General features: G+C 35.3%; 1 protein-coding gene across 5 annotated transcripts in view; it reads right to left on the bottom strand.

The window, feature by feature from the left end:
* The window catches only part of DIAPH3 (diaphanous related formin 3), a 201,101-nt gene that overhangs the window by 160,057 nt on the left and 26,602 nt on the right, over positions 1–14,442 (bottom strand). For all 5 annotated transcript variants that reach the window (XM_064713728.1, XM_064713699.1, XM_064713709.1 and 2 more), the window contains 5 exons: positions 9,352–9,482; positions 8,500–8,574; positions 8,266–8,335; positions 7,728–7,864; positions 7,178–7,283 (listed from right to left, as the gene is read on the bottom strand). In XM_064713728.1, the coding sequence (XP_064569798.1) occupies positions 7,178–7,283; positions 7,728–7,864; positions 8,266–8,335; positions 8,500–8,574; positions 9,352–9,482 (519 nt within the window). The remainder of the gene's footprint in view (positions 1–7,177; positions 7,284–7,727; positions 7,865–8,265; positions 8,336–8,499; positions 8,575–9,351; positions 9,483–14,442) is intronic.

Here is a 14,442-nt window from a genome sequence, read left to right as displayed (position 1 = left end):
GGAGGAGGAATCAAAACTAACCAATCAAATATGAAAATATAATAAAAGAGTCAGAGAACTTTGATGGACAATTTGCAAAAGCATCTATGACTAACACATCTAATTCCTCAAAGATAGCAAAAGAAGGAAGACAACAGAATCTGTAGAGTCAGTAAAAGACCACGGTGTAAAGAAGTGCCCAAAGAAAACAAAGCAACACAAATAGCAACACTTTGTCATTCTGGCATGTGAGAGGAGATCACAAAATAGAACAGAGACAAAACAGTTCCTAAGTGGCAGAAGAACTCAGAGAACCAAGCCAACATGAGAAGTAACAAAAGAGCATTCACCCTTCAAACATTCAAAGCTTTAAAAAAAATTGAGGACAAAATAATCCAAGTTTATACTGAAATGTATCTTGACACTGAAGAAAATAAAGATGGTGAAATTGTATTGACATTTAAAAGGCCACTTTCAGGAAGATCTGGACAACTACAGATTGGCAAGTTTGACTTCTTCTACAATAGAAATATATTTTTTATAGTTGAGAACAAAATTAATGAGTAATACAAAAAATGTAATATCAATAAAGAGACAGTATAAATAAATGGCTTTGCAAAGCAAAGTCCTATTTCACGAATCAATCAGAGCTGTTTGAAAGGCCCAAGGAACAGGCAAGAATGTTCCAATCTAAGTCTGGACTTTAAAAATTTAAACAAGTTTGACAAATATTTAAACAATTCAGAAAAATGTAGAAAACAGCATGCTAAGTAGATAATATCAAAAATTCTACTAATAATAAGTAATATTGAATTTGATGTTTAAAAGTCTGTTTTTAAAAAAGTTTATATGGCTCAAAAATTACGCCATATTAAATTCTGTTCAAGTAATGTTTCCTAATGTTTTCCCCCCTGCCTCACTGTAAGTCTGCCTTTGTATGTTTTTGTTAGCAAAGTGTTTAACAAACTTGGCAAGGCAATGAAAGCCTGCTCCTGTCCCTTCTCCATATTCTTTACAGTGAGGGCAATTAGATCATCACCTGATGAGGAAAAGTAAATAACCTCACGCATCAAAGAAGAATATACTTACGGTGTGTTTTCTTTCCAAAAGGTACAGGCATCCCATTAGTAGCACTCAGCTATAAAAGAGCTCAGGTAAATAGGAATATAGCTAACAATACCGCAACACAGACTGTTTTGCCTTATAGCAAGTATGTTTCCTGTAGAAAGATCTTCCTGATTTGGGGCTTCTTTGAAGTTATACATAAGAAAAAACCCTTGGTTATTCTTCTCTTCTTATAAAGCTGCTAAATAGATAACAATTTGAGCCTTTAACTCTCACAGTGGATTTTTCATCTTTGTAGTGCCTGTCAGAACAATTCTTATGATACTTCTCCTCCCTGAAATGTGTTATTGCCCTCATTTTATACAATTTGCTTCTGTATCTATGTCTACAGCATTTTAGAAACTTAGGGGGAAATAGGACTTGGTTAACTTATCAATTATTTTCTTCAAATTCAAACAAAACCTCTGTATTACTCTTCAAGCCTGTTTCTGCACAAGTACTTTTTCCTGAGAGTTACTCTAATGTTTGTTACTGCCAAAGCATCACTCTACACTAGGTAAGAAAGAAGGGTGCTAACCCCAGCAAAGGTAACTACAACAACCAAAAGATAAATACAAATAATATAATTCTCTTACATCCAAACGCTACAATATCCAAAATTTTGAAACCAGCTAAGGTGCCCAGTCCACTTTTCAAAAGTAGACTGAAAAAAATCTTCCAGGAATTGTCTCAATAGCAACCAACAGAGATGAAAGGTTCTGCTGCACAACCAAGAGCTTTGAACAAAGAAAAAGCTCCTCATATTGAATACTTGTCTGTACTTCTCTACAGTCTTCTTCAGGACACATGGCCTTGTAGCCCACTTATTTTTGCTAGTAACAGGCTATAGGTTTTGTATTAAGCTAACACTACATGCTTCCAGACCTCTCAGGCTTCACTGAGACTTGGCTTGCCTGTCTGGAGCTCAGTTTTGGCTTATTTAGTTGCAACAGGATTTGTTGAGTAACAGAATCACTATCACCCCACTAGGTGTACATTTTTCTCAGCCTTGGCAAGTCTCTGGAATAAAGTTTACTGTTACATACATTTCTGTAATTAGTGGATAGAATATGACCACAAATGAAATGCAGCATAGAAATGTATAGGCATGGCATGGGGTGGAGAAGTGTTAGCACTACTGAGAGCAATTTTATTAGAACACTTAGACATCGCTTAGACTAATAATTAAGTCCTTGGCTTTGAATACCAGGTGTATTTTTTAGGCCCACAAACTGCACAAGTTACAATGGCACAACAGAAGAATTTGGACGTCACAAGTGGTTTAAAACGCAAGCAATCAAACCAGTTAAATTTACTGCAATAAACCCTTAAAGAATATACTGTCTTATTATCTGAGTATGGGCTTTCTTTTTAAAGCTTTTTGTATTTGTTTTGGTATGGGTCCACTTTATGAGTATTTGTCCTCCCCTTCAACAGCCAAGATGAAAATTTTTACTTCCTCTCATTTTGATCTTATTTAGTTGAAACAAGTTATATCATCTCCAATTCATCTCTCTGGAGTACAAAATCTTTCATTCAATTGCATTTTCTGGATTCAATTAGTTGTGCCATTCAAAACCAGTAATTCGGTGCACTGACAGCTGCCACCAACACCTGCTCTCCTGTTAACATCAGGGAGGCATTTCAATGATTGTACACTTCACTACCACAGAGTCAGTACCAAAGTACAGTACTACAAGGTTACATTTACATTTCAACTCCATGTTGTTTGATTATATACAATTTGGAATCTTTGTCATTGTTATGACAGCAGTTTAAAACACAGTATGTTTCCCTGCAAAACACTATGTGAAAGGACTGTTAAGCAAGGAAACAGCATTTATCACAGATGATTAAAACTATCAGTGAGGAGTCAATCAGAGACTGAAAAAGTACTACTATGAAAATCCTGATCAAGAGCAAACTATAGCTTTATCTTTGAGATAGTAGGGCAATTTCAATGAAAGGATATCTACAGATGTAATTGTACCAAAAAAGTATTATTTAGTTTAAATTTGCCAAATCAACACAATACACATGCACATGTGTTACTCAAACAGAGCCATGATACAATGATGAAAAGCAATAAATTAATCAGTAAGATGTACTGCTATTCTAGTATTTCTAGTCAAATTCGATCAAGTGGGAATTAAATTGCAGCTCAGAACAAGAATATACTTTAGCCTTCCTGGAACAAACAAGACAAAGATCCATTGGATAATATTAGCTAACTATTTATTTGTGTAGGAATACAGAGTAATAGTGAAAGTCCCAAACATAAGCCTACAAAAAGCAGAATGAGAAAAAGTTACACAAGAGGAAAGAAAAACAAGTCTAAGCAAGACACAATGCTTACACATCTAGATTTGAGTAAATTAGATCACAAATTCTTTTTTCTAAGTTTAAAAACTTTTTAAAGGACTAATGATAAAGGCAATAGCAGGAACCTGATAGTAGATCACAAACATTTAAATCATATTCCAAGTGAAACTAATTCAATACCTAGGGGTTAGCATAAACTACTTAAATCACACAAGACCACAATAATTTGAAATTAGTTTCTGCAGTCTTGACATTTAGGCAAGGTAAGCTTTGTTCTGATTGACCCTATTACAGAACCAGTTATGGGAAGGACCTCATTAGCACAGAGCAACCAAGAATCATCAAGTTGTTCAGCAAACCAAAATGTCACAGCCATCTCACATTCTTATAGTAGTAAATGATAAAGATAAAATGGTATTCCCTGACAATTGAAAACACTGTGAGGTTAAGGCTATTGATGAATACCTGGGATCTTTTACTTTCTTACAAAAAGGCTTCTCCTAGGATATTATGCATGAACCTGCACACTTCCACATGGATGAGGAGTATCCATTTTTCAGGAACTTATCCAGGAAAGGAAAAACTGCACCTTTGCTTCACCACTGTTCCTCTTCTCAGTCCTAACTAGAAAATTAGAAGGAGCTGGGATCTGCAACTAGATCTGCATGGAAGAATAGCACTCTGCTGTTAGTTAAACCACCTGCTTGAGAAGCAGTGGTGAAAGTTGATGATTACAGAGTATAAGCACTCACTTGATTCTCCTAGAAGAATGAGAAATAGGCAACAAACAAGTTGTTGTTGTTGTTTTCTTAACTTTCTTACATATCAAAATGGGTTGTGTCAGAAGAGCTGTATTTCCTGCCTCCATGACTTGAACAAGTGAAATATTAGACTTTTCAGTCGTCATCATAAATACACAAGGTACAAGATTGCCCTATTCGCGTTTTAGGCTTAAGATGTTGAACTACATTTACTTTAGCAAAACCAGAAACTTGATATTACTCCTGGCTGTAGTTATATTTTCAGAATAAGACTACTAATCTTGTCTTGAACCAAAATCAACTAAGTATGCCTTCCATAATTTTGGATTTTATGAAAGATACAACATCTTTTGCATTCAACAAATGCAAAAAATAGATAGACAGAGCTTCCACTAAAAATACAAAAATCACCCTACTGAGGCCTTTTATGTATTCAGTCTTCTAGTAACAGAAATGTTAAGTCAATTCAAAATTGAAAAGGTCAGTTGTTAGTGTCAAATTGAACTGCCACAAAGCAAGCATACATACATCAAGCAGACAATCAAGGCAAGTATGCCAAGTAACTGACAACTGTAAACTTCTGTCTCATTAAAACCCTGTCAAATTAACCACCAGGTCAATGTCATTGTTAGAAAAGTGTACAGCTGATTCACATGAGAAGGCTTGATTTTTCTGGTCTTAAAAAATAGAAATCTAGCAACCATTTATGAAGTCTGAAAAAGTAAATATCAAAAAGCCTTTTAGCAGAAGGAACATACTGTAATGAAAGTTTAACTAAAAAAATAAACAGAAAAGAACTTTTAATGAGTTTCTATGTCTACATAAGATATAGAAAACTAAATGGCAAAGCATTACCTATTTGCAGAAACTTGAGGCTAACACTCTCAGCAAAACCAAATGAATATATTTAGCATAAGTATTTTAGCAGAAGTATTGCAACAGTAATATTTAGAGTAAATTCTCATTTTTAACAATGCTTCTATCTTCTATATTAGAGGATAACAAAATACCAGATGGAGGTATAGCCCAATTGAGGTAGAAGGCATAACTAGTAGAAACAAACTTTTTAAATATCTGAATAGTAGTCCTAGAAAAATTAAAATTGCTGCTGCATAGGTAATTCAACTGAAGTTTTCTGCGCTGAATTGGTTATCTCACCAGTGGTATCTTGCTCATGGAGCTGAGCACCCCTGCAAACAGTGGGTGCCCATCATGGGTAAAATGAGAGATACTAAGGATTAAGTTAACTTGCCTGGTGGCTCAAATAGAGTAACAGCCTGCTTTAAGGGGAGTTTCACATGCATTTTCAACTATAAAGAAAAGGAAGTTACAGATGTTAACTTTTTTTCTCTATTAAATCTACACTAGTTTTTTTTTTCCTTCATGAAATCTACACAGATGCAAATATACACAAGCCCTGAAAATTCAGCACTACACTCAAAACAACATCCTCCTAATTTCAACTTGGTAGTCCTCAAATCCTTATATGCTCTACAAAGACTCTTGAATTCTCTTAACTTAGATACAACATCCTGGAATTGAAAAAAGAATTTTTGTGATCTAAAGTATTGAATCAATGAATCAAATAATGATGAATGAATCATTAATATTTACATTTAATACTTTTTAAAATCGAAGTATTTTAATTTTTTTTCATATCCCAGAGAAAAATTGATACCTCAGAATTTTTTTGAAAGTCCATAAAATTCATGGATAGCCCAGGGAAACTGTGGATGCCCCATCCCTAGAAGTGTTCAAGATGAAACTGAACTAGGCCTTGAGCAACCTGGTCTGGTGAAAAGATTCCCCCTCAAGGCAGCTGGGTTGGAAGCACAAGGCCTTTAAAGAGCCTTCCAACCCAAAACAGTCTATGATTAGAAGAGAGAAGGGGTAAGAAAGAAGGCACAATTTTTCAAAAGAGAATTCCATCAGTACTGGAAAAATTGAACTACAAACAATTCTCCACCTGCAAATATTCCTTTATGGTTAGCTTTTCTGTGAGACAAATAAAACAAACAGCAACTCATTATCAGCCATGAACTATTTAATATAAAAGCTGAGTAATGCAAGCATTTCTTTCAAACTTTAATCTTTTACTATTTTTGTAATAGTAACAAAGAATTAATGTGAGAAATGCAAGCACAGAGAGCTACCAAGGCCTCAAACACACAAGCCCAGAGATAGAGATGGATACAGTGTTTGACCCAAGACCTTGGAGAAGGCTTGAAGCTTTAGAATAGAACAGTGAAATAGACATGAAATAAAAATCAAGATTTCTAGTTTAAGCTGAAATATGCTTTAAGCAAAGCATATTAAAAATATGTCTCATGCAAGCAAATAAATATGTTAAGCAAGATAGTAGAAGATTTTAAAGATTTAAATTTTGAACAGCTCTCAGTTCAACCTGATTACATGAATATCAATGAGTTCATATCTACACTCACAGACCAATGATTCATAATGATCATTCAAACAAAGTGAATACTTTGTGCCTTCCTGCAGTAAACTCCACACCCAACTGAGGCAAATTGAAAATAAGGTGCAAGTTTTCTTTCCTCAGACCTTCTGGGTGCAATTTTATGATATCATAAAGTGACCATGAGAGACAGACCTCCCAATGATTTAAAACATTAATTATAAAATGCAGTTGCCTAAAAACTTGCTTTTTTACTATAATCAATATTCAATTTCAACAAATATTTCCAGAAGTGATATGATCTTTTTGTATCCAAACATATGACTTATCCTTTATTTTAAATATATATTGTCTTTTGACTCACAAAGCTAAGATCTCAGTGGAAAATCAACAAATTGACTTGGAACACCCCCATGTTTCCAGGCCAAATCTTCCCATGCCACACCTTAAAAGACAAAATTATAAACAATATTCCAAAATCTGACCCCAACTTGAAACAGTATTCCTACTTCCTTTTATTGTAATGACTTGTTCAGTCCAGAAAATCATGCAATTTTATTTTCACTTGTTAGTGTGATTAAAAAAAATTACTTACTTGCAGCTGAACTGAGTTATCCTGAAGACCTTCTACAATAGGAGAGAATCTATCAACATTCCTCTCCTCTGCTGCTGCTGTTACAGCTTCCAATATTTTTTCAAGGCTGTGAGAAAAGAGAATAATTTCACTCAGGAGAGATATTTAAACTTGTTTATTTGCTATCTTAAAAGCCATGCTGCCAAATTATTCACCTGCCTCAATTTCTTGTAAACAAATTTAGGAGGTTTAAGCAATACTTGCTGCCTTTAGCGATTTTTGTAACTGAAGAATTACTTACTGGATTACAAGGGTCAAAAAAGTGTGGTAAGAAATAGTAAGCAAAAGAATTGCTGTATAACTATTTCCATCTTACCAGTACATCTAGACGTGAAAAAGAAAACTCACTGATATGGCCACGATAAAAAAACTCACAAAGGTATGCTGAAAACTGACAATATAATACAGATACTACTTTCAAAACTAAGTTGAAGATTTTCTAATTTCATTCAGATATAATTTGGGATATTGTAAAAATACCTTATATTTCTTGCTTAAATACAGTACTTACATGTTTTCCTCCCCAACAATGCACATTGCAGATAAGAGTTTAACTATATCCGTCATCATGTTAGTTTGCTTGGGATCAATTGCTTTGGCCAGCAACAAAAGGCTCCTCTCTTCTCCCAAAATTCGTTCCAACCCATACTAAACAACAGAAGAACATTTGTAAGGGAGGGAATCCAAATGACCATCAAGTATCTAGTTAATGACATCAATAGTTCCCCTCAAATAAGTATTTCAAATGACATTTTAGTCTGTGAACTAATCAAAACAAAACAAAAAAAAAAAAAAAAGAGAGAAAAAGTCTCAAATAGGTCCCTTATTCTGTCAGAAGGGCATATAACAGCACCAAAAGCTTGCATTAGTTTCTTGCTATATTTCTGCAGAGAGAAAGTGGCAGACTTCTGGCAGACACAAAGAACTTCAAACCACAACTGACCAACCCACCACTTCACCAAACTGCATATGGACTTACACTCATCAGGAGGTACTTTATCTAATTGAACTGTAGTAATTTTGTTTCTAGAATAAATAAAATCCCATACCTTATTATTCATGAAGGCTTTCAAACACTGTATAACTTTATGCTGACTCCTTTTCACAAGTCTGTCCTGACTGAATAAATCAAAATTTTAGTGTAAATAAATGATCTTTAAATATTAAGAAAAGCTAACTTTACATTAAGATATTTCTATATATAATTAGATATTATATATAATTTATATTATATTTATAATCTATTTATATTTAGAAAAGTTAATTTTATACTAAATACTTACTTTTTTGTCTCAACCAATCGTTCCAAAATATCCAGCAGCAGTCCCAGACCTTCTTGGCCAAAGTTTACAACCCAGCTAGGAGAGAGAAAAAAGACATTTTAAAAATTTGATATTTTGAAGACTAATCACAGTGAAAGAAAATTGTCACCATAAATAAAAGCATGCATAACTGGATGGTGTTAAACCCAAAATATCTCCAAGATAAATAGAATAGGAAAAAATCTAATTTAATGAAATAAAGTCAGCATTCAGAAATCAAGCTGCATGAAACAAATCAAAATTAAGTCTTATCAATGGTTACTGAAGAGTTAAACCTTCCTTCAATAAAGCAGGTAAACAAAGATTGTTCTTTCTTCTGAATAGATAAACCCTACAGGTGCAGAAAAAAATACCAGAAGGAAGGAAGGATGAAAGCCTAAAGTACACTGGACAGAAGCAGCAGGACACATTTAGAAATATATATGTTTTCTGGTGAACAAACTTACACCAAGGTGCCTAACTCCCGTTATTGATTACCCTGACAAAAATAAGTTAGAAGATCAAAGACTTAGAAAATATTTTAAAAATGAAAATGAAAAACAACTGACTACTTAGCATTAGAAAACAAAGGGAATTGCTTCTGCACCACATGTAATTTACCTTCCCTTAGTATTACCTTGTATAGATCAGACAACTCTATTAAAAATAACAGACCTACAGAGGATACATAATCAATGAAACAGAAAGAAGTTAAAATCACTCACTAATGCACACATACTCATTAACCAGAAAACCTTCTACATATCCATTAATTTTAATCCATTAAGAAATTAGAATATGATTAATCTCTTCAACATGTGCTAATGATGTTACCTGACAGGATTACTGGTCAAGGACACCCGGAGAGATTCTAAGCAAGCGACTAGTCTTTCATCCGTTGACCCAGATTTTAAATCCTGAATAAATTCTTGGGGAGAAATCTTCCTACTGTTCTTGAGACTTCCCTGAAACACAGAAAATACACTTTATTTGATGCATATAGAACTTAAACAGATTATTAATGGCTAAGTTTCATTTCTGTTCCTTGAATAATATATAATGTAGACCTGTAAACCTGTAACTTTGATGCCTATCTGCTATTTGCCAAACACTGACTAAATTTGGTCATTTTATGAATAAATTTATTACCAGCAGACAAAAACAACAGGCATGAAACGTACAAATTTATCACACATGCTCAGTGAAATAAATTTTTTGTATCGAATGGATTCTGTTTATGCATTGCAAAGATCTTAATAAGTCAATAGTCAACAGAAGAAAAGATCAATTATGAGGTCCTCTGAAGAGATGACAGGGCACATGTCCAGAAGGGTAACTGCATTCACACAAGCATACAGAGCAAAAAAGCAGCATACCATATATTTTCGACAGAACATATCTAAATACAAAAAAACAGGCATACAATGGTGCATAAAACTTAGATTTGACTTAATTCATTGCAAGACTCCTTTATTTGAAAATAGAAGTACAACTGTCATGTTGCACAAAGAGACTTACTAAATACCTCTTGATTAACTAGTGGCTTAAGTCAGTAATTGAAGAGAATTACACCTGCAGTGCAATAATAACTTGAAATTATTCAATGTAAATGGTAAGGTAGTCTCATTATATTATTATAGCTAGTTTCATACAGGTGGTGTTTTCTCCCTTTGTTAGATCCTCAGGAAATACTGAGAAGTAATCTTTTTTTCCTATGAAGTAGATGATCAAACAGTTTCTAGCAAAGAAATTAAGTTAAAAGCTGGGAAGTGTATACAGACAGACCAGGCTGCTGAGCTGCCATTGAGAGGAACATCAACAGACAAGTAAAATGGGAAGAGGAATTTCACAAAGTTCCACAACAGAAAACTGTAAATCTTGAACCTGAGGAGGAATAAACCCATGCACCAACGTGTGCTGAAGCTACCAGCTGGAATGTAGGCTTGTAGGAAAATAGGGGTTGTGATGAATGACAAGCTGAGCACAGGTGAATGCATCACCAGCTGGTTGAGGGAGATGACCCTTCCCTTCAGCTCAGCAGTGGTGAGACATCTGGAGAATTCTGTCCAGTTCCTGACTCCCCAGCATGAGAGACATGGACATATTGGAATGAATCCAGAAAGGGCTGTGGGCACAATTACAAGAGAATCTGTAGTACATTGAGAGGCTGGTAGAACTGAGATTGTTTAGCCCCAAGAAGAGAAGGCTCAGGGGAACCCTATCAGTGAAAGGACAAGAAGAACAAATTGAAATACAGGAAAATGGTTAAACATAAGACAACCACAAACTTCCCCCCTCCTCCCTCTGTTTTCTTAAGCATGAGGCTGGTGAAGCACTGGAACAGTTTGCTCAGGCACACTGTGTAGTCTCCCCTATCAGCGATATTTAAATTGGAATAGATAAGAAGTTGGATGCAACTATCTCCAGGGTCTCTTCCAGTCTAATTCTAAACACCTGCTACCAGCAATCCTCCCAAAAATATAGCATCTCGTGTTATATTTTGAAACACCATGTGTAATACATGGAATGTCATTCCAAACATGCTTCTGAATTGATAGATATCCCTACTTGCTTAAGTATGAGGGTAACTTCCAATAACTATGCTCCACAAAAAAAAGTTGATGAGATGTACAGCAAAGGATGAGGGTTGAGATGAGAATCTGGAAGACAGATCTAGGAAACCCAGAGAAAATTTTTAAAAATCAGGAACAATAAATGTTCCTGCAAACAAAATGAAACTCAGTAGTTTCAGTTTTCTTTCATGGCTCTTTCCAGCTGGACTCTGCATAGATAAGATAACAGACTGACTAGAGACAAAATGACCAAACTCCCAGCAGACAAAGTATTTAACTAAATGTTACAAGAGAGTTGGAAATTTCAAGACGTCTCAGAAATTCTGCTGGCAGCTCCTGATGTGCATACACTACTTGATAAGCACTACTTGTATGCCTAAGCATAAGGATTAATATCCTGCGTGGAGAATCTGTCATTTCCAGTGACTTCTCCCAGCAGTTCTTGCTGTAAAATTGACAAAACTGATGTAACCAAAATACTTGTAAGTTGTCAGTAAAATTTCTTTCTTTTGATGCACAGTCATATAGGACAGTCATATGAATAGGACATACAGTTAAGATGGTTAGAAGATATTTTGGAAGGAATTTAATATAATCAATAGCAAATGTGTGCAGTACAAAGGTCACATGGGACAGGAGCCCAGTCAGACTAGAAGAAAGCACTAGAATGACATTTCAGAAAGCCTCATGTGACCCATCTGAAAACAGTGCCACACGCAGTGGAGACTCACATCAACATCCAGAGAGTAACCAGTCATCCCATTTCAGACTCAGTTCCCTACTGGAACATCACCCTATGCAAAAGAACCAGTAAACATGTCTGTACAACAAACTACCACAGTGCTAAGTACCACTTATTCATATTATGCCAAAGTTCTGCAACATAATAAGAATATGATACATCTGCAGTGCTTAAATAAAATGAGAGCTGCATTTGGTGTCAATTGTGAAACAGATTATATTAGCTGCATTTCAGCATGAGAAAAGCTGCTTAAGTTCAAAATGTTCAAGTTTACTGAGAAACAGGAAATATCTTGAGGCACCAGTGCCTCTAGAAACTTAATTGCTCAACTGAAGAACAACTGGTCTGTGAGCAGATGCAGCATGAAGTCAGCATTAATTAATCTAGTTAAAACATCACAAGGGCACAATGCGAACAACAAAAACAAAATACTAAGAAGAAAATTCACTTTAAAAACCCAGTTTGTGTGCTTTGAACGTATAAAACAGCAAAAACGATGGCTGAGTAACATGAGAGCAATGCATTTTATTTCCCCTTGAATATTAACTCCATAACATGAAATTTTATTTTCAAAACTTTTCTTTTCTGCAGGTATTACTATGCAAAGAGGTGTGCTTTGTGATTATTGGAAAGGAGCTGTGCACTTCTGAGAAACAGAAACCCTGACACTGAGGTCAATAATAAAGCTTTGATTACAGTAGAGCCCACTTTGATCACTAGAGGCTGTTTCATTTTCATTGATTCATTAGAGGTGCAGTCTCTGTTCTTCATTTTAATAGTTCTTCAAATGATAATTGCTTTAAATGAAACATGCTCAGTACTCTCCATAATATTTGTGAATGAGGATATCTTTCCCAAGGCGAAATATCTTAGTACCCATCTCCCTAAAGTTCAAGAAGTATGAAAAGAAGTACGAACCACCAAAAGAAGTTACTGCACTATCACTCATAGAAGGGAGGCCCAAGATGGGATTAGTTGCACACAACAGTCAGGAGCTACGTGGCATTTCACCTGTTCCAAAAAAGTATGACACTTCCACAAAGTCACAGTACACCAAAAGTTAACCAAGTACTCTTGGGGTGCAGTGCACTATTCTCTCTAGACTCAGAAGGCACTCAGTCCAACTAACTCAAGGAAAGAAAGACCATGCCTGGAACAAAGAGTTTTCAATTGCAAGGGAAGACATTTCCCATCCCAATAGCTCCAGCACTAATCTGAAATCATCTGCAGCACAACTGGATTGAAGTACTGAATCTGTGCCTCACTGAAACAGCTTCTCCCAGTACACAACAGGTGAATGTCACTTCCAGTAAAGACACAACAGCAGAAAGAGAGTTCAGGAAAGACAAGTTTGCCTGCACAGATTGCTCTTTAGTCATCTCCCACCACGGAGAGAGGAATACATGGTCTAGCAGCAGAGGGAAGAAAAGAGAAGGGAATAGAAAAAAAAATGCTGTTGGAAGCCTTAGGAAAACACACAAGACAACAGTGTGTGATAACAAATCATTGTCCTGGGGGAGGAAACAGACCTGTCCTCTTCCAGAAAGCACCTTATACAGCTCCTCTGGGCATAGTGCAAGAAGCTCCATTGCCAAAACACAAGTGTGACAACATCCAAAGAAAAAAGGAAAATTGTGAATGGCACTCAGAAAGAAGGATCAATGAGACATACTCTGTGGCCAAGAAGCAAAGACCTGAAAATCTTCCTCTTGACAAAGAGAGCCTTAACATCACCACCATCAGCATGCTATGATTTCAGCAACAGATGTGAATGCAGCAACTCTGCAGAGCCAGTCATGTTCTATTACAACATTACTTTTTAGATCAAAAAACTGAGGTCTTAAAATACATATAGAGGCTAGGGATGCCAATGATATATAAACCTTTACATACTATTTTGGGTAGATAAATTTCAAGAATGTTGTAAGATCTATTAGTCTGAAGTTTCTTGATTTCCCATGCAATATCTCTAAAAAAAGAAAAACAAGCTAGACCTAATCTTCTGGTATTAAGGACCTGTTAAGCTATAGACAAGACTAGTAGCTTTAATAAACTCATCTTAAAAAATGTAATCTCCAGGCAGTTAGGTCCTGCACAAGGCATACCTACCTTACTAAAAGTGCTAAAGCATAACACTAATAATATACATCATGTGAAGTAGACAGTAAGATACATATCTCACTTAAATTACTATCTTTAATGTTTTAGTTTCTCAGTACTTAGTTATAATTACATCCAGATTATTTTTACTGATATCTCTAGTCACATACAGCAGTGAGAGCTGAAGATTCAAACACATGAATTCTAAAACAATCAGAATATCAGAGGACAGGATTAGCTATGCAGCATTTAGCACAGGAGTCAGTTCTCACTCTGCAAAAACTAAGCCTTCTTCTTATGCCAAGTGAATCCTTAATTTGGCCTTTATATACAACTCCTTGCACTGCTTTAGAGCAACCAATCATTATAGGTAAAAAATGGACAATAATTGATTTTGTGCAAAACATTTTCATTATCAGCTATTACATAACATCAAACATGAACTCTGTTTCCAAAGTCAGGCATGAAAAAGGCTCATCAGCTGAGGAATTATTTTTAAACAATGCTAGA

The sequence above is a fragment of the Zonotrichia leucophrys genome, chromosome 1, assembly GCF_028769735.1.
Source record: "Zonotrichia leucophrys gambelii isolate GWCS_2022_RI chromosome 1, RI_Zleu_2.0, whole genome shotgun sequence".
Classification (NCBI taxonomy): Eukaryota; Metazoa; Chordata; class Aves; order Passeriformes; family Passerellidae; genus Zonotrichia; species Zonotrichia leucophrys.
Note: the sequence above shows the minus strand (reverse complement) of the source record. Positions and strands in the feature narration are given on the sequence as shown.